Consider the following 26,129-nt stretch of genomic DNA (forward strand, 5'->3'; position numbering starts at 1 on the left):
TCTTAACTGATGAGCCATCTCTTCAGCCCCTTTGTTTTCCGTTTATTCCATTGCCTCAATTCTACAAGTTGCACTGGCAAAAACATTTCGGAAGTCTCTTCATCTAAAAGCAAGTGTTTTAGATAGGGTTTTATTGCTGTGAAGAGACACCATGACCACAGCAAGCACCTCTTATAAAGGAAAACATTTAATTGGGGCTGGCTTACACTTCAGAGGTTAAGTCCATTGTCATCATGGCGGGAAGTATAGTGGCTTGCGAGTAGTCATGGTTTTGGAGAAGGAGCTAAAAAATCTATATCTGGATCAGCAGGCAGCAAGAAGAGAGAGTGACACTGGGTCTGGCTTGAGCTTCTGAAACTTCAAACCCCACCCCCATCCCCCAGTGACACACTTCAAGATCACAACTCCTCCAACACATCTCCTAACAGTGCCACTTCCTATTGGCCAAGCATCTAAACATTTGAGAGACAATGTGGGCTATTTTCATTCAAACCATCAGAGCAAGTAAATCAAAGTATTGCAAATCCTTTTCCAGCTTGCTGATTATAAGATAATAATGCCAACAACTTACCATGGCGTAGTCAGTAGGACAATGTACACTGAAGGAAATAGAAGCTGCACACATACCTGTGCGTGCACACAAGCACGCACACATGCACACACACACACACGCACACATTCTCAAGAAAACAAAAGCAGAAAAATGCACAAAGTCGACTTTTCTCACCAATTCTCCTTTTCCTCTTCTTTCCCTTCAGCTTATAGAAAAACTTTAAACATATAGAAGAATTCAATTATCCTTGTAGGACATTTACATCAACATAAAAGGATGAATATCAAATGGTTTATTTTCAAGTAAACATGAGAAATAGATTTCTCTCGCCATTGTGGAAGAGCTGACACGCAGAACACGCTGGTGAACCTTAAAGCCCGGGTTCTCATCGGAACTGGGTCTGACCTGAAAGGACGAGAGTCTTCAGTGGGTCAGAACTGCCATCTAGCTCAGCCAGGTTCTTGGGTGTGGAACGATCAATCATGATCTGCTTCCCAATGAAGTTTCGACAGGTGATCTTAAAAAGACAAGCACAGACAGCGCTTAGTTATGTGCAGTCCAAAGTCTGGCTCCCTTGAACTGTCTGTCTGTCTCTGTCCAGATGTGAGACTACAAATAAAGGCTGGTGGAGTGCCGTTCAGTCCTGAGGACTTTGGGGAAAACATGGCTATGTAATTTTCCACATTTATCTTGTCCACAGCACAGCAGGGAGAGCATTGGAGAGTCTGTGTGTAGCAATCAGAATATGATTTCCTGATACTCTATAAATTCACGGATCTAAATATATACTCCATTAGGTGAGTTGAAGCACATCTCGAATGCAGGCTTCTCTTCCAGGGCAGGTTTGGTTGCAGTCTACTCATAATTAATGCAATTTTAACTTCCTTGATGACGTTTTTTTTTTAAACTAATTGCTTCTGCAGTATTGTGACAATTTCTTGAACAGATGTTTGAGTCCCCCAATTGTAAAATATGTGAAAACAGAGAAGTGTTTAGATGAAAGGAAATTCCTTTAGAGAGCCCAAAACCCTGTTCCCTCCAGGTTTCAACTCCCATCCCTCGGTCTAACCAAAACCAATCATTCAAGATACAGCTGCCTCTTGGTCCAGTCTTCACTGTCCCTTGTGGCCATTTCCATAATGAGAGGGAAGAGGTCTGACAAGATACAAACTCCTTCCTGCGGTTTAATGAGCACACTTGGATGACCCAACCTCTCTCTGGGTTCTTTAAGCAATTCTTTATTGAACGACAGTATGTCATGCACTGTTACACACTGAGAGGGTGACAGAGCGGCAGAGAGCAAAGCAGGCAAAAGTTTCTATTCTTAGGGAATATATTCCAGCAGGTGGCAAGAACAAACAAAATACTGAGGTTGAAAATTTCCTAAAAGTTACTTTTTTATTATTTTAAAATTAACTCAAACATAAAACACGCCCCCTGAAAATTATTGTGGGCATAGATGTAGAGACCATTCCCCTTGTTCCTAAGGACTGTATCAGCCCTGACTTGGACAAACATATCTTGTGCAGAAGGCCTACACTTCTGGATTTGCTATACCTGGAAAGCACTGACCAAGGGCAAGCAATCAGTAATGTTTGTGGACCTGAATGGAGACCACCGTGGTGAATAGATTATCTGGCTCCTAAATCCTTCCCTTTCACGTGTGGCAACTGGCAGCCATGACCGCGGGAGAATCAGCCCAGCTTACCTTCTCTCCAGTTTCAGCCTCGTATCTGGCACAAGCCTGATGGGAGAGATCGGGGCCCTCCATCTCTTCTATTCTCAGGACCAGCTGGCGCTGTGCGTACACCAACAGTGGGGTCACTTGCTCTGTGTACCTCTCACTGGATCATGGTAGAGAATACATTGAACAGTTAACTTGAGCTAAAAGAGCATCCCCTAAAGAAGTCGGTGACTCTTTGTTGCCCTTGTGGGCCGGGACGTACTGTGAAATGGTATTGAACTGAATGGCAAGAGACACCAGCATTTCCCACTTCTCTACTTGGTATAAAACCTCCAGAGACTTCAACACAAAGTCATGGATCCATTTCAAATCCACCACATTGACGTCATCCAAAGGATGTTCAAACGTCAGGCTGGAACCGCCGTTATCAGACTTGATGTTCCCATAGCAGCTGGGAATGCTGAACTCGCCTTTCTCTTCCAATGGCTGCAAGAAGCACGTGGAGATAAGGTACCCAGATTTAGGGTCTCGCTACAGATTTTTCTGGTAAGTCAATGTGATAATGGAATGGGAGAAGGGGCCGAACCGAAAGGGAAAATTAACGGTTAGGTGACTCACAGCTTTGTAATGAGAGATGGCCTGTGTAATACAATCGTCTGTGGTGAGGGAATGTGCTAGAATTCTGTTTGCTGGAATTTGCTACAGCCAGCCTGTGGCTGCTGATTATGTGGCCCGTGACGGTGCCGCTGACCTTTTTTACTTTGCTTGGTTTTAACTATCTCACATGTTAACTTAGATAAATGACAGTTGATATTAATTAGGCAGCAGAGACTGGGGTCTGTTCTTGGTATTTATTCACTGATGACTTAAGGAAGGGCATTAAACCAACATGATGAGGCTTTTAGGGAAAGCACCCTGGTGTGGCTGGCACCTTTACTAGCTTGTGGAATACTACACTCAATCCCTTAATATAAAAGTCAACTTTGTGGAGGTGTCTCAGTTAGGGTTACCATTGCTGCGATGAAACTCCAAAACCAGTAAAAGTAACCTGGGGTCAAAGTAGGTTTATGTTTCCACATCACTATACATCACTGGATGAAGTCAGGACAGGAACTCAGACAGGGCAGGAACCTGAAGGCAGGAGCTGACTCAGAGGCCGTGGCCCTCCTCCATCAATCGCTAATTAAGAAAATGTCCTATGGCTTGCCTACAGACTGGTCTTATGAAAGCACATTCTCAATCGGAAGTTCCTTCTATCAGATGACTTTAACTTGTGTCAGTTGACATAAAACTAACCAGCAAAACTGACTCTTTGTCAACTTGACACAAAACCACATCAGTATTCAGCCACAGCCTTTTCCTTCTTATTCATCCTCAATATAACACATTAATTTCAACATCCCAATATAAAACACTTTCCAATTTAAAAAACCCCCACAAGTCTTACAAATACAAGCATTTTAAACATTCAGACTCTTTTAAAATCCAAACTTCTTTTTAAATAGAAAATCTAAAACCATGGGTTCCTATAAAATAAAATAAAATAAATGCTTTTTTTTTTTTTTTTTTTTTTTTTTTTACTTCAGAGAGAAGAATCAGGACACAGTCACAATCTGAACAAAATAAAAACGAACTCCAACTTGGCATCCAACATCTTGGATTTACTCACAATCTTCTGGGCTCCTCCAAAGGGCTTAGGCAGCCATTAAAAGCACATGAAACATATCTTCTAGGCTTAAGTAACCTCCGTTTAGTGGTCATCCCATGATACTGGTGTCTCCAAAATACAGGGGACTCTTGTTATAAGAAGAAGGCTCCTTCGCCACCAGCTCATCTATTACCAAGCTTCCAGCATGAAATACAACCTTGGTCTCTGGAGCACAGCTTCTGTGTGCTGACTCTGAGAAAACACTCCTCAGATTTCCCCCCACAGAGGCTGGTCTCTTCTTAATCGCTGCCAAGTTCTCAGCTCCAGCCGACCAGCATCGATTGTCCCAGTGAAGGAAGGGTTTCATTCCCGTTGCTCTGGTGTCTTGTTAATCACAGCCAGGACTTCAGCCCCAGCTAACCAGAACCACAGATTCCTGACTCAAAATATGCAATGGCCCCAATGGAGATCTTTAAATGACTCTCAAATTTCCCTGTCGAACTTCACAAGCCAGTCTTCCATCTTCTGCATTTCTCTTGATACTCTAACCTTCCACAGAACAGCTCACCACGCTTTGAACACTCAATGGTTTTTCTATACCTAAGTTCCAAAGTCTTTCCGCAATCCTCCCCAAAACAACATGGTCAGTCTGTCACAGCAATACCTCACTATCCTGGTACCAATTTCTATCTAATTAGGGTTACCATTCCTGTGATCAGAGACCCACATCACTGTTCATCATTGGATGAAGTCGGGACAGGAACTCGAACAAGGCAGGAACCTGGAGGCAGGAGCTGATGCAGAGGCCATGGAGGGTACTGCTTACTGGCTTTCACCATTCAACCTCATCAGCCTGCTTTCTTTCTTTTTTTTTTTTTTTTTTTTTTTGGTTCTTTTTTTCGGAGCTGGGGACCGAACCCAGGGCCTTGCGCTTCCTAGGTAAGCGCTCTACCACTGAGCTAAATCCCCAGCCCCATCAGCCTGCTTTCTTATAGAAGCCAGGACCATCAGACCATGTATGGCACTACCCACAAATAGGACAAGCTCTTACCCATCAATCACTAAAAAAAATGCCTTACAGGCTTTCTGGCAACCTGATCTTAGAGAGGCATTTTCTCAATTCCCTCCTCTTAGATGGCTATAGTTTGTGTCAAGTTGACATAAAACTAGCCCAGGAGGTTTTCATCTAGACATCTAATTTTTTGTCCAGATTAAAAAGTTACAATTTTAACTACAACTGTTCTTATTTCCCACGAGACCTGATGCATTTACCTACTCCTCTGAGAATGTCTGCAGCAAAGCAAAGTGTATAAGGTCTGTCTAAGGGTCAGGCTGTAGCTCAAAACAGCCAACTGGGATCAGCTCCTTCTGTCCTGGTGCCTCATTAAGAGGCTGAAGGCGGGGGCTGGGGAGATGGCTCAGTGGTAAAGAGCACTGACTGCTCTTCCAGAGGTCCTGAGTTCAAATCCCAGCAACCACATGGTGACTCACAACCATCTGTAATGAGATCTGATGCCCTCTTCTGGTGTGTCTGAAGACAGAGACAGTGTACTCATATATATCAAATAAATAAACCTTTAAGAGAGAGAGGAGAGAGAGAGAGAGAGAGAGAGAGAGAGAGAGAGAGAGAGAGACTGAAGGCACTAGTGCATGTGGGAGCTGAACAAGAGGCTAGCTTCACTTCCTTTCTCTCAGATTTCCAAGTGAAGGCCTTAACACTCGCCTGCCTCTTGTCGGCCTGACCCTCAGCCCTCTCTGACTTGCCATACTTGCTTATCAGGTATCAGAGTCATGTCTAGGATGAGGGTAAGGAAGTCCTCAGAGGTGACATTACATAAGTTCCAATACAGAATTCACTACCAACAATGCTGGGATTCTGTCTCAAAGGATCTTAGTTAGCATCCCCCTCTCTCTAGTGCCACCAACCTGATGGGCAAGGAGAGGGGGAGCATGTGACCAGATAATACCAGGCAGTAAGCAGAGCTGACACACATCAAGACTGAAATGGAATTTGGAGAGTAGGGGTTTGGGTGTGGTCACGTTCCAAAATTTTAAAAGATTTAGTATGTGCCTTGCAAAGCTCTTTAAGATGTTTTATTAAAGACAACTTAAGGCACTCAAAACAGTAGAGAAAATAATAGTTAGACCCCCATGAACCTTCTGCAAGCTTCGGCAGTTTTCAAAGTTTAGGGTATACTCAGTTTATTATTTTTAATTATATCCCCAAAATTATACTAATCGATCTATAAATGTCTCAATATTATCCCTAAAGAGTGAAGAAGTCATATAGTCCTGCCTCTAAAATAGACAAAAACGAGGGCTGATCAGATGGTACAGTGAGCAAAAGTGCACCCAAAAGGGAGGACATGAGTCTAAATGCTCAGAACCCATATCAACACCAGGGACAGCAGCATCTGTGTTCCCAGGGCAAGAGGGGAGGTGGACACACAAGCTTGTGGACCAGCTAGCCTGGCACACACAGCCCAGCAGCAAAAAACAACAAAGTGACCTTGGCTCAACCAAGGCAGGAAGCAAGAATCGGCATGTGAAGAAGTCTGTCCTCTAAGCTCCACATGCACGCTATGGTGCTTCCACACCTGCAAACACACATACATGTATACATGTCACTCACATGTGCATGCATGTGTGCACTTGCATACCACATTCTTGCATTTGCATGCATGCACACAGACACACACACACACACACACACACACACACACACACACACACACACACAAATAGCAAAATCCCTTAAAATAGCTCTTCAATACCCGTGCGAAAAATGTTCCCATTTCTTGAAACAAGATTTACACAAGGCTCAAACACTGAAGTCTGGTTATGTCTCAAGTCCTTTTTAATCTATGATTTCATCTCCCTTTCGAAAATTTCATTTCGCTGTTGAAGAAACCATGTTGCTTCCTGGAGAGCTCCCGGGGGCTTGAGTCTGTTGATTGCATTCCCAAGGCATTCTTTGGAATGTTCCTCTGTCAACTACTTTTGTGGCAACCATGAGGTCTGGCTGCTTGAGTTGATTACTTTGGGATTTTTTTTTTTTTCTGACTGTCATACTCCAAGCCACTCTTTCTCCACTTAATGCATTCACTAAGGACTGACAAATCTTGGTACTGTAATTCTAACAGTCTTTCTTCATTTACTACCTGAATACTTGCATTGAAAAAGTTTCCCCCACAGTCAATAGAGGCAGGATAACCCCACGGGGCTCTGGTCCCCTTTACTGAAAAATGGAATTGAAGCATATGCTATATGCTAGCTGTTGCCACTTCCTCGGAGGACCTTTTGATTTCACTGCCTCCCTTGTCATTGTTTTAAGACTTGTATATGCTCTGTCTTCAGATTCTCCATTTGTACCATTCACAGGCTGCCTTCTTTGTGTTAATACCATAGTTTCCCAGGTACTCCAGCTTTAATATGCCTTCAGTTGGGTGGTGGGTCCTGAAAGTTCAGTTTGCTCCAAAGACATTCTAGGGTTCTGGCAGCACACAGCAGACATGGTGCTGGAGAAGGAACTCCAGCATCTACATCTGGATCCTCAGGCAGCAAGAGAAGTGAAACTCTGGGCTTGGAATGAGCTTTTGGAACTCTCAAAGCCCACCCCAGTGACACACCTCTTCCAACAAGACCACACCCACTCCAACACAACCAGATGTCCTAATTCTTTAAACTATGCCTCTCTCTGTGAGCCTATGAGGTTCGTTTTCATTCAAACCATAATACTTCATATATGTTTTCAATTTGTTCTTTGTATGATTGTCATCCACTGTTTCTTTCCTTCTTTGAAGTTAACTGAGTATTTAGTCTTACATTGTTAGGTCTTTAGTTACCGCTTTTCAAGGCTGTCATTACTCCGTGGATTATGGCAAATACATCCTTACATCATCACATCCTACCTAAAGTTATATTTTAAGATTCAGTATAAATACCTTAATTTACATGCTGCATCTTTCGTGATATTGTTATTAGATACTTTCCTTCTGCAATGTTGTGTTATATCTCAATGTGTTTGTGTGTTTGCTAATTTTCGATGTTTGTTACTGCATATATTGTTTCTATTTTATTTCCAGAACCTAGGTCACAGTGTGATCGGTTTTTGATAGCTACAAGACTTAGCACTTGGAGCAATGGAGCAGGGGGAGACAGGCGACTGGGACAGAGGTCACGTGAGCAACTCAGCTTCCTCGTGGAATTTATAGAGGAGACAGTCAGGATTTCTTTCTCTTTCCTTCAGACAAACTGGATTTTCAGGCTAAGATTTTTTAATTAACATTAATGCAAGTTCTGTGCTGTGAACAAATTTGTAATGAGAAGCAAATGAAAAACAGACAACCCAAATGGGAACACAAGAAAAATATCAATTTCTACTTATCCCAAGTTTCGCGATAAAAGACATTTTTTTAATTGGATACAATAAAAATAATTACCGAAAGGCCCTTACCTTGATAGAATTGGTGCTCTGCAGTTTTATTAACATGTCAATAAGCAGTTCTGTGCCCAGGTAAAAGGGTAGCACAGAGATACAGAGAAAGCTATCCTGGCTAATAGGAAAAGCTTTGCAAACATCCATGATCTGCTTCAGTAGTATCTGCAGCTCCCGGGAAAAGTTCCAGAAGACCCTGCAGCAATTCTGCAGTAGAGTCCAGTAGCCACCACGGTAAGCAAGAACCTAGGACAAACATCACATTCGGTACCACAAAGGTCCAGAAGTTACAGAGGTCTGGAAAACTTTACTTTTTCATGCAAACACATATGTCAATGATAAATACTAACTAAAACCATTTGTTATGGGCCATTCACAGGCTTAACACTGTGACATGATATTTACTGGTCTGAGTTCACCAATCATGAGACACTTACATACTCTAGCACTCTAGCGATAAGGAAATGAAGCCTAGGCTAATTTGCTCATGGCCCTCAATCCACTGAATGAAAACGAGTCATATATTCATAGTCAGAACCCCCGTGTCCCACTTTTATAGGTGCTGGGGATATAACAGTGAGCAAGGACAGCTGTTCTACCTTCCTATTGCCTAACTTTCCAAGAGAAGCCCATGAGTAGAAAGGTACACAAAAAGGGGCTTTCAGCGGGAAATATATTTGATTTTAAAGAGCTGAAGTAATATCTCAGCAGGTTAAGGCACACGATGCTCTTCCGGAGGACCTGAATCTGATTCTTAGCACCCACATCAGTTGGCTCATGACCACCTGAGACTCTAGCTGCATGCAGGGAATCTCATGCCTCTGGCTGTCTTGGGCACCTGCATGCATGCACACATACATGCAGAGAGATGCGCACACGCGCGCGCGTGAGCGCGCGCGTACACACACACACACACACACACAGAGAGAGAGAGAGAGAGAGAGAGAGAGAGAGAGAGAGAGAGAGAGAGAGAGAGTGTGTGTCAATTTAAAAAACAAGCAGAAGTAATCTAGAACTGCCAAGGAATGAGAAGACTTGTTAGCTGAGGGTCAGGAAAGAGTCCTTCATGAGGAGGAATGATATGAACAGGGACCTTGAAATAAGCAGTTCTTGTGAAGGTTGGGAGGAGGAGAGCGCTAAAGACTCGGAACAAAGAACAGAGAAGATGAAGGGTAAAACTGACTGCTGGGGAGATGGGAAGAAGAACAGGACCAAGATAAGCTGAGCTCCATGTAGCGAGAAGAGCTTGGCTTCTCCACTGCTCTGAAGCTAACAGGAATGGACATATAATTGGATGCTCATGGTCAAGGAGATGACTGTGGTTTAGTTATCTTTTTTGCAAATTTACCTGGTCCATTCCATGGAGGAAACCCAAGTGTCTGTTCTTTTGTCTTTAAAGTATAGTGGTCCTTTCCCCTTTCAATATGGTTTAAGCATATGTCTTTTCTGTTGTGACTAAAAACAAACTAATTTCTTTCTGTCTACTAATTCCAATCTTGAGGTTAGCTGTCTGTTAGGTAGCATTTCAGTCACATCAAAGATGACCAGAGAGATGGGTCTGTGGGTAGGAAATGCCTGCATAAGCATGAGGGCCTGTGTTTGCATCTCTAGCATCTACATAAAAAGCCAAGCAGGGCCACTGAAACACATACACTGTACCTGGGATTATTGCACTAGGGTATAGGACAGGGTTGGCAGCCACAGGAGGATCACTGTGACTTGCAGGTTGCCAGCCTAGCTCAAGGTTCAGTGAGAGACACTGGGACAGAAAAAAAAAAAAAAAAAAGCAGTGAATGATAGTGCAGGATACCCAGTGGCTCCTGGATCTGGACTCCATACACAAACACCTGCATCCACATGTACATGAGACACAAGAGAGAGAGAGGGGGGGGGGGGAGGGAGGGAGAGAGAGGCAATTAGCATAAGTGACTGATAGAATCAGGAAGTTGAGACAAGGGCAGGATTTTCAAAGCAGACATCATAATTCTTCTCTTGTACTAGAGAAAGAGAGAGGGTTGTGGCCATATGAGTCTTAGCAACACTGGGGACACATCTAGCGCTATCACAAAGGACTCCCATTTCCTATCCATTGTAGGAAAGCAGTCAAGGCACATGCACCATCACAGGATTCATGACAACCAGGTCACCAAGAAGACTCTGGGTGCAAAGATGACAGCTAAGTAAAAGAGCTTATGCCCTCTACCCCACAATCAGACGACACGTAAATCTTTAGTGTCATATCAGGCAAACCTGAAAAGTGGCTGAGGCAAAAGCTAGCAAGAAGTCTGTATGTAGTAAGCGTGCATATCTTACAAACCCAAGTTTATGGCTAAGTCTAGTCTAATGCATGAGCAAAGAGAAAGGAACTCATTACCATCGCTCTCCTGCAACATAGGAAGATTTTCACAAAATGATCCAGTCCCCAAGCCAGCATTCGATCCTTCTCTCTGATATTAATACCAGAACCTAATTGAGAATCTGAGTCATACGTTGATTGTGCTTTAATCTTGGAAACAACGGTATCATCGCTTTTGGAATTGAAAAGTGCAGATAAATCGTCTATGTCTGTATACCAAGAATAGAGCAAAACGCTATCAAAAACTGTAACTCAAAAATCAAAAGTAAAGCATAAAACTATCAAAAACATAAATTTACATTCCCATTAAGGTGACGTATGTTGTATAATGATAATACATTTTACATAAACTTGTAGAAGGAATGGGTCAACCAAAGACACAGTGAACCAGGGGAGGTTTCCATTAAAAAAAAATCATAACAATAAAAAAAGAAAAACCCTTAGAAGTTAGAGAACAGAAGGCATGACTAACCCCATGGGGGAGAGATGGAGAAGAACATTCCAGGCTAAGAGCAATGGAATGAAAAAAATGTGCAGGTATTGGGGAAACAGTGACAAAATGCACTTGTGGAGGCCTGATCTATTGCTATGTACTTGATACTGCATTCTATACCCGAAGGTCTAGACCGATGAGCCATCTCCTGTTCACAAGCTTTTGTTGTGCAAACCTTGTTCCTTGATTTAAAATTATTGGTTGATTAAAATTGGCTATAGCCAATCGCTAGAGGAATTAGAGGTAGCTAGGTTTGGAGTGACCTAGTTGGAGGAGAGAGGAGAGGCCAGGTAGAGAAAGAGGAAGAACAGGAGAGGAGGAAGCCACCATGAGAAGGGTAGAACCATGGGTGCATGGCCAGGAGAAACAACAAGTATCTGGGGTATACCTCTGGGGAGGTAACCAGGCCAGCAGTTAGAAGAGTAGACTAGGGATAGCCCCCAACCCAGTAATTGTCAAAGCCAAATAAAATAACCACAGACTGAGTCTCATTTATTTGTAAGCTAGTTGAAGACATGCTTAAATTGGTTGTATTAAATGCACTGTTCTTTAATCGTCCCAAACACCCATCCCCAGGGCCTGCACACTCCCAGAAGTAGCACCCTGACCATTCATTGCTCAGCTAAGGTGGCATCAGCCCAGAACTGTTTTGTCTCCTCTCCCGAATGTCTCTCTTGTATAATGCTCTGTCTCCAGTATCATAGTGGGATGAAGCTTGGGCCAGCTACATACGTCAATAAATTTACAAAAAAAAAAAAAGAAAGAAAAAAGGAAGGAAGGAAGGAAGGAAGGAAGGAAGGAAGGAAGGAAGGAAGGAAGGAAGGAAGGCTGTCCCAAGTTCAAATTCAGATATCCGGACTGTATTTGTGCCTAGCCATATCAGTACATTGGTGGAATCTACTTGGAAAAGGACTTCCATTAAGACATCACACCTGCTAGCAAGGCTTCCCAGGCTTGAACATGAAGGGGTTCTAGCAGGCCATGCTCAAACATGGCTCCAGCAGGCTTTGCTCTTTCCCTATTCCCTCTTCCTTGCTAAAAACTGTAAGATTACATTCCCAAAGTTAGCTACCAAGATCTATTTTCATATTTGATCACTTACTTCTCCTAAGGCTGACTCCCAAGGCCATCTATCACAGTCTTGAAGTCCAGCTATCAAAAGCCCCCTCAGGCTCACCTAATTGGCATGTCTAATTACAACAAACTCAACCTAACAAGGGGTTTCCCTTTCTGCCTTTATAAACCAATATTTTCCTAAGGCCGGGTTTGTCTCTGGCCAAGTCTGTCTCCTTCATACCCAGAAGCACTCTTTTGGCCCTCCAGGGCAAATGTCCCTTCTCCACTCCCACCCTTTGTTCCCTTCTCCTTCTCCCCCATACTCCATCTCTCTTTGTCCCTATGGGGCAAATGGAATTCCTTTGTGCTGAAAACTTAGTCTTGAGGTGTCTTGTGCTGACTTGGCAGTACCTACAGAACAGTCAGAGGCTGCTAATACATTTGCAGAATAATAAAAATATTTTTGGTGGAATGTGGAATACTTAATTGTTAAAGTTAAGGACAGCAATTACCAAAGCACACTAACACAACTAAATTGCTGGGCTTTTAAAAATGGTGCATATATTTCTCTCTGAGTGTGTGTGTGTGTGTGTGTGTGTGTGTGTGTGTGTGTGTGTGTAATATGCTGTTTGAGTTAGTGAATAAAAACTTAGAGGCAATTTATAGAGTTGTCAATGAGCAAGTTTACTTTTACCTGTGGGTTGGTTGTGCTTCCTTTTCTTAGAGGCACTAAAGACATCCATCATTGCTTTGTAGCTGTCTACAGTCAGCTTTGCAGTTGGTAAAATTGTTCCAGAGTGGAATAGTGAGAAGAGGTTAGGGTCACATGACCGGAAACTGAAAAGAGAATCAGATAAAACAACATAAATAAAACTAAACTGTCTTTTAAATACACCTAATTTTTTGTTTTTAAAACATTAGTTGTTATGATTTTAGACCATAGGCAGGAAATCAACTCCCAGCACACTAGCACGGACTTTTGAGATTAGACAATGTAACTCTACTGTTAGGAGCTTAAACGCTTTGTCCTTCCCTAAAAGGATACGTGAATATGGGAATGAAGCCTCTCTACTCTGAGTTATAAAGCAATAATTTCTGTTGGGCTAGGGATAGGGCTCTGAGGTAGACCAGTTGCCTAACTTATATAAGGCTCTGGGTTTAATCCCTATTATTGCAATAAATAAATACTATTAGAACAATAAATCACATGATTTAGGTATAACAGTGAAGATAATGTCTGTTAAGAGTATGTCCATAGTCATGTTTCTTTTTCAAAAATAAGACTTGAGCACTAAGCAATGTTAGGAAGATAAACATCAAGCATCCACTAACAATCATAATAAAACCAAAGTTTATCAGCAAGTTACCACTGGCATAACCTTGACCACTGGTTGTTTTATTGTGCTATCATCAGGCAGAGTTGGGAACATATGACAAGAAGACTTCTGGGTACCTAGAGGATACCAAGAAAGCCTGTCTCTTCCCTGCCATGGGCCACGTTATTAAGCTAACTATTGCTTCTTAAGGAACTGGATTCACTCTATGGCCTACCTAAGCTGTTCCTAGACCAGCCTCAGCCCTAGAATTGTAGCCATTGTCACTGGCTGGCTAGCCACTAAAATGCAGATCTCTCAGGAGCAGTTTTGTGAAGGTTTGTCTTCCAAGGGTTCTAACCAAACTTGTGGAGAAATGGAAAGAAGGGCCAAGTTCATTCTGGATTTGAACCTGCATTCCTTTGCACTGCTGATTTAATGAAATAAACACCCACTTACTTCACATCCTTTTCTCTAGTCTTTCTCCCAGCCATCCCATTTTGTATGCTCCTGCCAAGGAAACTCATTATCATGCTCCTGCTCAAAACCCCTTACTAATCTCCTTTTACACAGAACAAAATAAACTCACTCGGATTTAACATAAACTGAAGACACTTCATGACTTGGTACTGACTGACTTTTATTTCTCACCACCTCTTTCATTTGCCCTAGATTTTGGTTAAACTACTGGGGTTCTATCCTGTTTCCTACCCGTACTATGACTTTTGCTATTTCAGTGATCAAGAATGCCTGCTTCTCTGCCTGATCATTGCTAAACATGGACACACAGGAATAACATCTCCATGAGCCCCTCCCTATAAGGTCAAGCCAAAAGAAAGCCACCAGGTTGTAACAAAGAATTTATATGTGCTCAACCATCTACCACCAAATAGAGTTATGCATGGATGCTTATGATATACCATGAGATTCCAATACCTGTATCTTGTCCATCTCTGCATACTAGAAGCATGTAGCTCACTGCCCTGTGTGTAGGAGTTCCTCGCCAAGTATTGTTTTGGATGGAAGACTTTATATCACTTTTGCAACAAGTACCTAGCATTCAATAATATAGTCTTTTCTTTGTATCTACCTCAGCCCTTAGCCAGAGGTACAGAATAAGATCTCAAGTTGCATGTTGAATTCATGGTATAAATATCACATTAGAAAATATGATCTCTTGTTTTTACAAGCCTCCAAAAATATCTCTGAAGGAAAGGGATAGGGCATAATGTCTGCTAACATCTACAGGTATTATGGGGTTAGCCTCGCACTGGAAGCTATGCAAATTAGCACAACACTGGACATTATTGAACATATATTTAGGAAAAAACTAACATAACAAAATACAGAAAACACAGTGATGGCCAGTGTAATGCAGACATTCTGGCAACCTTGCTAAACTGAGCCCTCGAGCATACAAATGCATAATCTGGGCCCGGGAGACGAATGTGGGGGTTGAGGGAATGTAATGGAGAGTGGGGGGCGGTTATAGCATCATTCTATACCTGACATTCGAATGGGAAGAGCCTAATTTTATCTTCGAGCGCTCAGTCAGCTTTTGTAAAAACATGTGGAAGTGTGCATTCGCCAGGTACAGGTTCATCTGAGCTCTCCAAGGCAGCTCTTCAAGAAGTATTTGATGGAATCTCTTTCTTTTAACATAAGTTAATATTAAGGGGTTCAAGTTATCCATCAGGCTTCGATATGCCATTTTCCTAACGTCAGTTCTCTTGTTTCTGCCGAGGGAGAAAGATGTTTTAAAGTTAGACAATAAACAAACAGACATTAAATAAAGAAGAATGATTCCGATTTGCACAGAATGTACCATGAAGTCACTTGACTACACTTATGCAAATGGGTTTGGCTCATTTAACATTCCCTTGGTGCTTAAAACATGAAATAGTGAGGAAGAGAAGCTGCAAGAGAAGCTTTGGGGGCAGAGACGCCACTAAATTGCCTTTGAGAGTCTTGCATGTTCCAGTTCAAACAGAAGCTTGGTGTTTTCATCATCCCAAGGCCGCTGGGATTTCACAGGCCATGCAGTTTTTACATTGATCAGCTTTTTCAATATTAAACAACAAATTCGTTTCTCTATATTGGTCCTTAAGGGAAAAGACAATGGAGCAAAATTTTGCCTAACATTAGTTAGCCTCCACAGGAAATAAAGTTTCAGTCAAATGTAGATGAAATATTTTCAAAAATGAACATATTCAATACACTACATGGGGAACATATTCAACTTTTATTTAATAGTTCATATTTGAGTCTGATTTTGCTTTTCTGAGACTGGATCTTATGTAGGTCAAGCTAGCTTTGATCTCTCCATCCTCCTGCCTCAGCCTTCAAAGCATTATGCTAGTTCAGTTTTTTAAAAAAAAAACAAACAAAAACAAAACACTGTACATTTATTTTTAAAAGTTCCTATAGCTAACCTGGTAAATTGTTTACAATCATAAAGATATGCGTTTGGATTCTCAGAACCCACCTCAGATGGATGTGGTATAATTCCATCATGGACGGCAGTGCCAGGAAGATCTCTGGTGTTCGCTGGTCAGCCATTCTAGCCAATCAGCAAACTCCAGATTCAGTGAGAGACCTTGACTCAAAACTTGAAGTACAGAGTGATTGAGGAAAATACTCAGTGTCAACCTCTGGTCTCCATATGAAAGATCACATCAGACATCTCATGTGTCTCCCCCGTCCCCAACCCCCACCCCAAAACTAGTTTAACTATCTTTATAACTGGTCGTACTCTACCGCCCCAACATTTCCCTTTTCTAGTTTAATATTCTGTGTGCCTGATTACGCTCTTGACCTCCTTCCTTCCCTTCTCTCTCGGACTCCTTGCCAGCTGCATGACTTCCAGCCACACTCCCCTCTGACACATACATTTTTACATTACTGTCCAGCTCTGAATACATTAAATTTCATTAACAAAACTACTTTAGTTCAAGGCTGCTGGGCTTCTTGTTGTTGTAATAGGTTTAAAATTTCGGGGTTGGGGATTTAGCTCAGCGGTAGAGCGCTTGCCTAGCGAGCGCAAGGCCCTGGGTTCGGTCCCCAGCTCCGAAAAAGAGAAAAAAGAAAAAAAAAAATTTCCACCAACACTGTGAATCCTTTAAATGATTATCCTGAGAATTAAAAGCGTTATTGCCGAAACAAACGTAATCTCGTCCTGTGTAGGCAGGTCAGTTCTCAGAGGCTAAGAAGAGACCACAGGGCCCCGCTAGAAAGCAGAAGGAAGCCCAGGAAGAGAGTGGGAGGACAGGCCTTATCCTGTGGAATAGACGGTTTGACTTGAGGTGCTACGGCCAGCCAACAGCTACACAGTTACACCTATCAACAAGACCAATCGCCATGGTGGTGTTGGCACATGTCTGACGGATTCCATGGAACTAAACAGATATACAGAGAGACGCGTGTATAAATTCATATAAAATTGCTATACTCTGAATAAAGTCATCAGATTGCATTTCTGCCAGCATCTTGGTTTGTGATATCATAAAGAGTGACAGAGTCCATTAGAAACTAGGTAAAGAGCTTATAGGATCTGTTTCCCCGAAGTACAGCTTCAATAATCTGAAGAAAATATATATTTAAGACACATGTCATAACAACTGTGTCCATATCACAGGATTTGGGAGATTATATCTGAGGTCTCAGTCTGTAAGCAACAAGAAGAAACATGTGAGAAAGGAACCCTGGGAAAGAATAAGCCGGATCTTCGTTTTCTGTACCTGCTGTGACACACAGCCACACAGACGGACTTGAACTATCAAGTAAACTATCAAGTCATCTAGACCAATCTTTATACCAAGATTCTACTATATCTCTATTCAAAGAATAGAAGAATTCAGAAATGTAATTTTTAAATTCATACAAAACTAGTGCTTTATGTAGCTAACAAAAGGGAAGTAACCCACTTAGGGAGAAACCAGCAATGTATTAAAAACATTACAAGCTCTTAAAATGCAGCCTGTCTTCTCAAAGAAAGACAGACGGTTACAAAGAAACAAAACAAAATTTCCCAAGCGGGTGTATGTATTCCACTCTCTTTTCAAATCCACAAGAGAATACTTCCTATTATCCAGCAACCTAGTCTGAACTATTTTCTGAAAGATTAGTCAAGACCTGAGAGGGGGTGGGGGAACAACATGCTGGAGGGACATTTTCTATCAGGCAACAAGTTTTACTTTAAAGCCAAAGTCATCGCAATAGTAGGCTGTTAGTTCAGAAAATAGATAAATAGACTGCCACGACAGAGAAGAGGTCCCAAAACTAAATCCATGAAGTCTGTAAATAACAAAGGTGACAGGGACAATAAAATCCACTGTTTGAGAACAGACGGTCTAATAGATGGTGCCATCTAGACAATTGTAATTGAGGAGAGATGGCTGGTCATTTAAGAGCCCTGGCTGCTCTTCCAGAGGACCTGGGTTCGGTTCCCAGTACCCACAATGGCAGCTCAGCCATCTGTAATTCCAGTCCCAGTGGACCCTCTTCTGACCTTCATGGGCACTGCACACACGTGTTACACATACATAACCCGAGGGGCAAACTATTCCTATACATGAAATAAAAATAAGTGTTTTAAAAGAATTCCAGGTCCTAAGAAAACAAAGAACAGCTCCCAACCTGGTCTCAACTTCTGGCTACCACCAATGACTCTATGGCCAACGCTCTGTAGCAGACCCAATTCACACCACTCGCTAATTTGGATTGGTCACTGCTCTTCTAATCGTTACTATCCAAGTGCCTTGAGAACCAGGATGCCCTGGAACTTTTACTGTGTGACGGTTTCATATATTTACAAAATGAATTTTAGTCATTCCATCCTCCCTTCTGCTCTCCTTCTCTGTCTCACTGGAGTCCTTTTTCTCAACAGCCAACCCATGCCCCAGCCTGACCTCCACCGCCTAGTTTCAGGTCTTCTTTGTGTGCGCGAGCCACTGGGTTTGGTTGTTTTGTATGCCAGGTTTTCCGGGATATCCTAGTACCCAAAGAAGTGCTTAACATGTATTCGGTAATACCTTTCCAGCTCTGCCATATCAAAAATGGACGGATTCTTGTAGAAAAAGTCTTTTAGATTTTCCTTTCTCTTCCTTCGGCGTCTTGGTAAGTCTGAAGACTTCATGAAAGAGAGAAACTTGTGTTACAAAGGAAAACTGAAACATAAACATGTCCGGCACCCTACACCCCTCCCACACTGCAATGCTTACCCTCTGCCCTGGAAATGCACTGGTTTTCCTATATCCTTTAATTAAAACTACAGTCAAGGGGCTGGAGAGGTAGCTCCGCAGTTAAGATCACTTGCTGCCCTTTCAGAGGACCTGGGTTCGACTCCCAGCACTCATGTGTTGGCTCACAACCATCTGCAACTCTAGTTCCAGGGGGATCTTAGGCCCTTGTCTAGCCTCTGTGAGCACCAGTTGAGCATATGGTGGTACACAAACATATATGCAGGGAAAATACCCAAATAAGTAAAAATATATAAATAATTATAAAAAGTAAAAACAGCCCCCGACAGACAAAAATATCTGATTGTGAAATATCTATATGATTCTTTAAGAATTTATCGTTTATTATGAAATTATTAAAATTATACTTATCTGTATTTATTTGTTTCATATTTTAACAAATCAAACAATCAGCCATCTCTAGATAATAATCTCTTAATCAGTTTTATGAATTGAAAGTTCCAAACTCAGTTTTAAAAACTACTTACCCTTCCTATCTCGATCACTATGGCCTTAAACTTCTTGGGAGATTTGAGCATCTTCCTAGAAACCGTAGTCTCCTTATATCTTATCCTTTTCACTCCAATAAGAGACTCGTTTCTCCTAATCCACACACACACAAAAAAAAACATTAGTCAAGAAATATGCAGAAAAAAGAAAAGATGGTTGCAACACCACCATAGTAATGAATCTCTAATGAATGCTATCTCTGAAACTGTGTGAAAAGGAAGGGTGCCTGGACCGCCCGCTCCGTGCACCGCTCAGTGGGAATCCCCGGACATACAGAATAGCTGATCTCCTAATAGTGCAATGTCATTGACACTGAAACCTTGGGGAAAGGGCACAGAGAAAGGGCTGAAAGTACTGTGTAGGATTGGACCTTAGATAATCTGCCATTACTTCTCTTCACAGTCAAGACAAAAACAAATGCCTTGCTTCTGACTGACTTCGGTCTTTTCTTGTCCCAACCTGCATAAGCTCCCAAAGGCCACTGCCATTTGCTGAGCTTTCTCCCTCCTCCACTCCCCTCGGGAGCGCTCAGCTTTCTTTTCCCAGCATGGCTTCCCCTTCTCCAGACACAGTGCTGTCTCTCTCCATATCTTGCTGCAGAGATTTGTCAGCCAATTTTCCTGAAATACGTACATTTTCTGGAATTTCCATTTCGTACTAGAGAGAGCAAGAAACCCTGACCTAACATGCTGAATGGGAAACAAAACCTTGAGTAAAATACAAAGCTTCAAGGTTAATAATACGACTGACTGAGTCTAGAGGGTGAGTCCTGCGTTAGAATACACTGTATGATCAAAATGTATCTTGTTCCTAGTAGTGGTTGGTATCTTACTACAATGGTTCTCTCTCTCTCTCTCTCTCTCTCTCTCTCTCTCTCTCTCTCTCTCTGTGTGTGTGTGTGTGTGTGTGTGTGTGTGTGTGTGTGTGTGCGCGCGCACATATGTGTGTGTTGTAGATCTACATGTGTGTTTGAAAGAATTGCTATACAGGCATGTAGTGGCCAGGGGATAACATGGGATACTTTAATCTGATCTTTTATACTTCCTCTTACTCCCCATGACAGGATTTCTCTCTGAACCTTGGGGATGGCTACCTGGTTGTCAGCAAGCCCCAGAAGCTCTCTGTCTACCACCCAGAGTACTAGTGCTATGTGTGCTCTTGGTCATAATAGGGTATTTACATAGATGCTAGAGATGGGGCTCAGGGTCCCGTGCTTATCCAGCCAGTGCTCGTACCTACTTAGCAATCCCCAGACCCCTCCCTTTGGTTTTTTACTCCTTGCTGGACAACGTGAACCCTTCTTCCATTGTTCTTCGTTTCTAAATACCATTCATTATTCTAGCCCATCCTCCAATTTCTCTGAAGGAAACTGCACTGAAATTATAACAATAAACCAACAAAGTAATTTTAAACTAATGAAAAAGTCTTTACAAATTATGGCTGACTGTAAAGCGATGTAAAGCTGATTTCATTTTATATAAAATATATGTGTGTGCCTTATATAAAAATATGTTGGATCTTTGTCATACTAGTCACTCCTCCCTCACAGTCTCTGGTAAATTTCGTCATATGCTCTGTAAAAAAGGGATTCTTTTCATTATACTTTCAATACAGGAAAGCTATTGCTTCTGTGTCTAACTTTCCTACGGAATTCAACAGGTTCTGCTAATTATCTTCAGATTAAGTTAAAAGGGACAATTATTCGCCAATGTCTCCGTTTTCAGAGGACTTCACTGTGGAATCCGTTTAGCATTTTTAATTCTCCATGCTGCAGTAATCATAAAATCTCCCGATCTAATTTCTTTCCTTAATACACTTGCAAGAACTTACAGAGCAACGCTAATTGTCAGAAGGTAAAATGAGTGTCCTTGTTTGGGGCTTAATTTAATAGAAAATCACATGATCTTAATTTTACAGGAATAATCATTGAATTTTCCAGATAATATTTTAGAAAACTCCTAATGGGTCCTGTGGCTCCCAGTGACAATTATATTTTCATATTGCCTACTCCGTCTGCACTAAGAATCAAATCTTTATTTTACCGCTGGACTTCTGGGCTGGTATTTACTGGTATTTCTGCCTCTGTCAATTGCTCAGACACTTGACCCATACCTTTTCCTACTTGTTTACTCTCCACACCGAGTTGACTAGAAAGCCTTATTGATAGGTGAATAGCTGCATACAAAATAAAAGTATTCATTTCTTTAAAAAATATGAGAGAAGCGCCCCGAACAAGGTTGAGCTATCCAAATGTTTCTGCTGCTTTTCTCTGGTGTTAGAAGCTTTTCCAGGTACTCATCACTTTCAACGATGATTTTGAATTTATTTTCTATTCCTGCTGACCATGCTTCTCCTTTTACGATTATGCTACATGGAAATTTTCTTCTTTTACTTGTACTCTCAAACAATGATCCCTTGTGGCAACTGAACTGATTTCAAGCCAACTTGTAATTGATGCTTTTCTATTTTTATTTTTATTTCCCTACGTCTTTCTTAGGTTTGCGTTCTTTTACTGTTTCTCGACTTTCATAAGAACACATTTAATCTCTTTTTCTCTGCTCTGTAATAGAAGTTTCTAAAACTAAGGATCTGTCCACAGCTGTAGCTCTGGCTGCCTCTGACACGTCAGGTTTCTTTTCCGTTATTGTTGGTCTCCTAAAAGCTTTAAGAGACATTTATTCTCTACAGAATGGAGACATAAATTTATCCTACTAGTTGTGTGTGTGTGTGTGTGTGTGTGTGTGTATGTGTGTGTGTGTCTGAATCTTTCCTCTTTAGGTCTGTTTTCAAGTGATTTTCTTTCAATTCTGTGTGTTCGTACATATGTGTGCACATGCGTGTGGATGCACACGTGAGTATAAGTGAGCACGGTGGCCAGAAGAGGGCATCAGTCATCCGAAGCTGGAGCGACAGGCAAGGCAGTTGTACACTGCCCAACACAGATGCCATGAACAAAACCAGGGACCCATGAAGGGCAGGAAGTGCTCGTAACAGCCAGGACAACTCCCCATCTCTGTGCATGGTATTTTAAGCCACAAGATCATCATTGTTTCTCTTTGAATACCTTCATGAGATGCCTTCAGTGGGGTTTATAAATACAACCGGTAAAGTCATCCTCATTGGGCACGCAAAGGTGGCATGGAACATCTAACGGGGACGGCATCTCATAGACCACAAAGGCTAAGGTTTAATTGGCATCCCTGTTCAGCAGAACGCGTGATGCTGTGAACCGGAAGTGCACAGGATGAAGTATCACATGCAGAAGCGTGCCACGCATGCGAGCAAACAGACATGAGGACTCCATCTGCTCCGTTCATCTACCCTGACTTGGTGAAGATGTCTGAAAATGTCTCCTTGGCCTCAAAGTTCACCCATCTGTCGCTGCCTAAGCCAGAGGCACCCATCGGTCTCCAGGCTCCGGTGCTTGTGATGTCACTATTCGAGTTCATGATGCATCTCATCTGTTTAGCTCTCAGACGAGCTGTCGTCGTCATCATCATCATCATCATCATCATGTTGTTGTTGTTGTTGTTGTTGTTGTTGACTTTGATGGTCCTTGCAACTTGCCTGAACACTACAAACAACTTCTGACTTTTTTTTTACAAGTCTTGAGTGCTTTTTGGTTGAATTCGACTTTCTAACTCTGGCCCGTTCTCTGAAGGCCATGGGCTATTATATTTAAGACACAGTCTCCTCCGACTTTTGAAAATATAATGCCTAATATATTCCAAGCTCTGGCTCTCAGAAACAAGGTATCTATTTTAGAAAGAATGTTTCTGTGTTGATTCCCTTAGTTTGGGTGGCATTTTAAAAATAAATGTCACATTATTTGCTGTTATTTTTATTCAAATGGGACATGGTAGAGGTTTATACCCCATGATGACAGACACTTGTCAGTGGTTTGAGGACAAGGTGAACGTATCTGGGGTGAAACATTATAATTTTCTTAGGGAGTAAAAAAGATCATTCCAGCGAAGGAAATAGAGAGCATCTTATCCACATACATGAATGGGCCCCTCAAGAAATGGCTCTGCTCATTTTGACAGAATCAGGAACACATGATATACACGCAAACTAGACTTAACCTCTACTGAGAACAAGCTGACAGCCTAGGGAGACATTTACTCATACTGACCCAGCAGAACTGGCCTGCCCTTTTTGCCATTGGCGGTGGGAATATGTCCTGGTCTGACTGCTTCGTTCAAGTACAGAAATACTTTTATGGTTAGTCAGTTGCCCACACAGACACAGACCTTTCTGTCTTGCCACTCGCAGTTACATTTGCCGCACACTTTTTCCATCTACCTTTGTAAAAGTCGCCAACATTTACGGAACTAGAATGGCTCCTACCTTTTCAAGAAGTCATAAACAGGGCCACATATCTCTACCATGAGGTGAAACTTCTCATCGTTCATGCATTTGAGCATAATTTGTGTAAAGAATTCCAGGAATCTTGGTCTTTGCTTAAATTTCATGACTATAGAAAAGAGAAGTTCATTGGAAAGTTACCAGTGTCCCTCGGGTTCCTAGTGCTAGGCGACCTTAGTCACAACAGGCATGCCTCGTAATTTGCTTTTAGATTTCCCATGTATTCCTCTTATTTAATTTTTAATTGAATATAATTACACCATTCCTCCCCTCCCTTCCCAATCTCTCCCATGCCCCCTCCCCCTCTTAAAATCATGGCCTCTTTTTTAAAAAATTATTATTGTTGTATCATATATACAGCCTAGTAAGTTTGTTATATATATATATAATATATATCATAATTTCTTTTGTGTAATACATAGCTTAAAATGAGAAACAATTTTTCCAGTGCAGTCTGCAGCACAGCTATTTAAGGCAGCAATTCTCTTTAGAACACTTGTAGACCAGAGTCATCTGCATACACACACACACACACACACACACACACACACACTGGACACACACACGTGAGTGTGTGACACTCTGTGTGTGTGTGTGTGTGTGTGTGTGTGTGTGTGTGTGTGTGGACTATTTGCATTTAAAAATTATACCCACAGTTAAAAATGTAGCTCTCACCACTTGTTAAAGAAGCTTCCTTTGGCAGCAGAGAGAGACCATTACAGAAAGCCACAACTGATCAAAACACGGAGAACTAACCCGTGGGACCCCTAACCCAAACTGATACATCTTTGTTAAAACCTGTGCCTAAAACTATGGCAACACTGTATCAGCCAAAACAATGGCCACACCAGTCAACATTCAAGGAAGAATCCGGAAACCTTGTGGGGCCCCATCCTTAGTCAAGGTCTACAGGCAGCGGAGAGAGGTTGACTCTCTTCCAGGGATGAGCCCCCTTATGGGTTAGATTTCTCACTTACAAATATTAAAGGAGTCTGTGTTGGATGAGCCGCTGTTTTATTCCGAGGGCCACTGAGAATCTTACACTGCATATTTGGCTTATCCTTCACAAACATCAACGATAAAGATTTAACTGAAGCTGTTTGTGGCCCATGGCTATCAGGAGAAAGCGCCTAGTCACTTCTTAGACTGATTTGCTCCACTCATCCCTCAGCGCAAAAAAAAAAAAAAAAAAAAGCCGCCATCTCTTCCTAGCTGAGTTTTAAAATGACTGCACTTTCAGTGCCCTTCTTTTTGTCAGCTTCATAATGACACAGTTTGCTTCAAAGCCACTAGGAAGGTTCTTTTTTCCAGGCTTGAAGCCACCTGTTTGGGTTTCTCAATTACCCAGCAGTCAAGAGCCTGCATTATTCTCAGTGGGTGGGAATGCCAAGCACAGGAGGGACCTCTGAACAAACAAGAGAAGCAACCTGCAGCACAAGCCACTTCCTGCCACTCACCTTCCTTCACGGCGCCTTTCACATTCCAGTTTAAAACCACAGGGTAAAGGAAGATCGGGTCCTCTGCTCCAGATAGTTCAGTGAAGGTGACTAAAGTTAAAAAAAAATTTTTTTTTTTTTTTTTTTTTTTTTTTTTTTTACTAAACTCTAAGTTCTGTCTGGTTCTGTTTGGATCCCAACAACAAAAACATACAAATCTTTTAGAGAGTTTGTTTTTCTTTTTTAATAGGGGAAATACTCAACTAAAACAAAAACTAAAGAATGGACTTTAAAATCATATATATCATATTGGCACGGTAAAAAAAATCAATTACTTTCCTTTTCCATAAAAGGTAAGGGCCCAACCAACAAGATCTAACCATGACACTAATCCCCGTCCTTAGGGAGTCACTCTATAAGCCTCCCCTTACAGCACAACCACAGGAGCCAGTGTGGGTCAAGTCCCACTTTCTTGGTGTTGTGTAGCAGGGGCTCACCTGAAATCTGTGGTCCTCCTGCCTCAACCTCCAGAGTGCTGTGACTTCTTGTATGTGCACCAACCTACAAACTCTGTTCAGGCTCTAACCCTGACATTTCTTGAACTGTGAAATTTGATGGTTGGGGGCGGGGAGGGGGAGGGGGGGGAGATGGGGTGGGTCAGGGTGAATAGGGTGGCCGGGGTGAGGTGGGGTGGGCCTGGCTGTCCATATTTAAAATCTCTGCCTCTCGAGTTCTTGGCGTTGAAGTGGGGATAAGAGGAATTCCTTTATCCAGCTGTTATACAGATTTTGCATGATTATTTAATGTATTAAAAATGGTGTCTCACACATAGGCAACCCCTGCGCAAAATCATTTTTATTGTTACTGAATTTACTGTGTAGCTAGTAATGGGTTTTACTTCTTAATAAAATTTTGTTGATATTGGGATAAATAATTCACTTTACATTTTAAGAAATCATACTTTTATGCGTGTAATTAGATAATTAAAGTTTGCCCTAAAGTAGGTTTGCCGATTATGAGAACAGTATAACATCAGG

The 26,129-nt window shown here is 41.9% G+C and overlaps 1 protein-coding gene across 2 annotated transcripts in view; it reads right to left on the minus strand.

Annotated features, from left to right (window-relative positions):
* The window catches only part of Cfap54 (cilia and flagella associated protein 54), a 283,006-nt gene that overhangs the window by 157,145 nt on the left and 99,732 nt on the right, over window positions 1–26,129 (minus strand). For both annotated transcript variants that reach the window (XM_087557147.1, NM_001447141.1), the window contains 11 exon segments: window positions 25,114–25,203; window positions 23,639–23,765; window positions 19,267–19,381; window positions 18,572–18,669; window positions 15,047–15,277; window positions 12,923–13,065; window positions 10,698–10,888; window positions 8,342–8,569; window positions 2,500–2,723; window positions 2,262–2,397; window positions 959–1,070 (listed from right to left, as the gene is read on the minus strand). In XM_087557147.1, coding sequence (XP_087413273.1) covers window positions 959–1,070; window positions 2,262–2,397; window positions 2,500–2,723; window positions 8,342–8,569; window positions 10,698–10,888; window positions 12,923–13,065; window positions 15,047–15,277; window positions 18,572–18,669; window positions 19,267–19,381; window positions 23,639–23,765; window positions 25,114–25,203 — 1,695 coding nt within the window.

The sequence above is a fragment of the Rattus norvegicus genome, chromosome 7 (assembly GCF_021556685.1).
Source record: "Rattus norvegicus strain SHRSP/BbbUtx chromosome 7, alternate assembly SHRSP_T2T, whole genome shotgun sequence".
In the NCBI taxonomy this organism is placed as follows: Eukaryota; Metazoa; Chordata; class Mammalia; order Rodentia; family Muridae; genus Rattus; species Rattus norvegicus.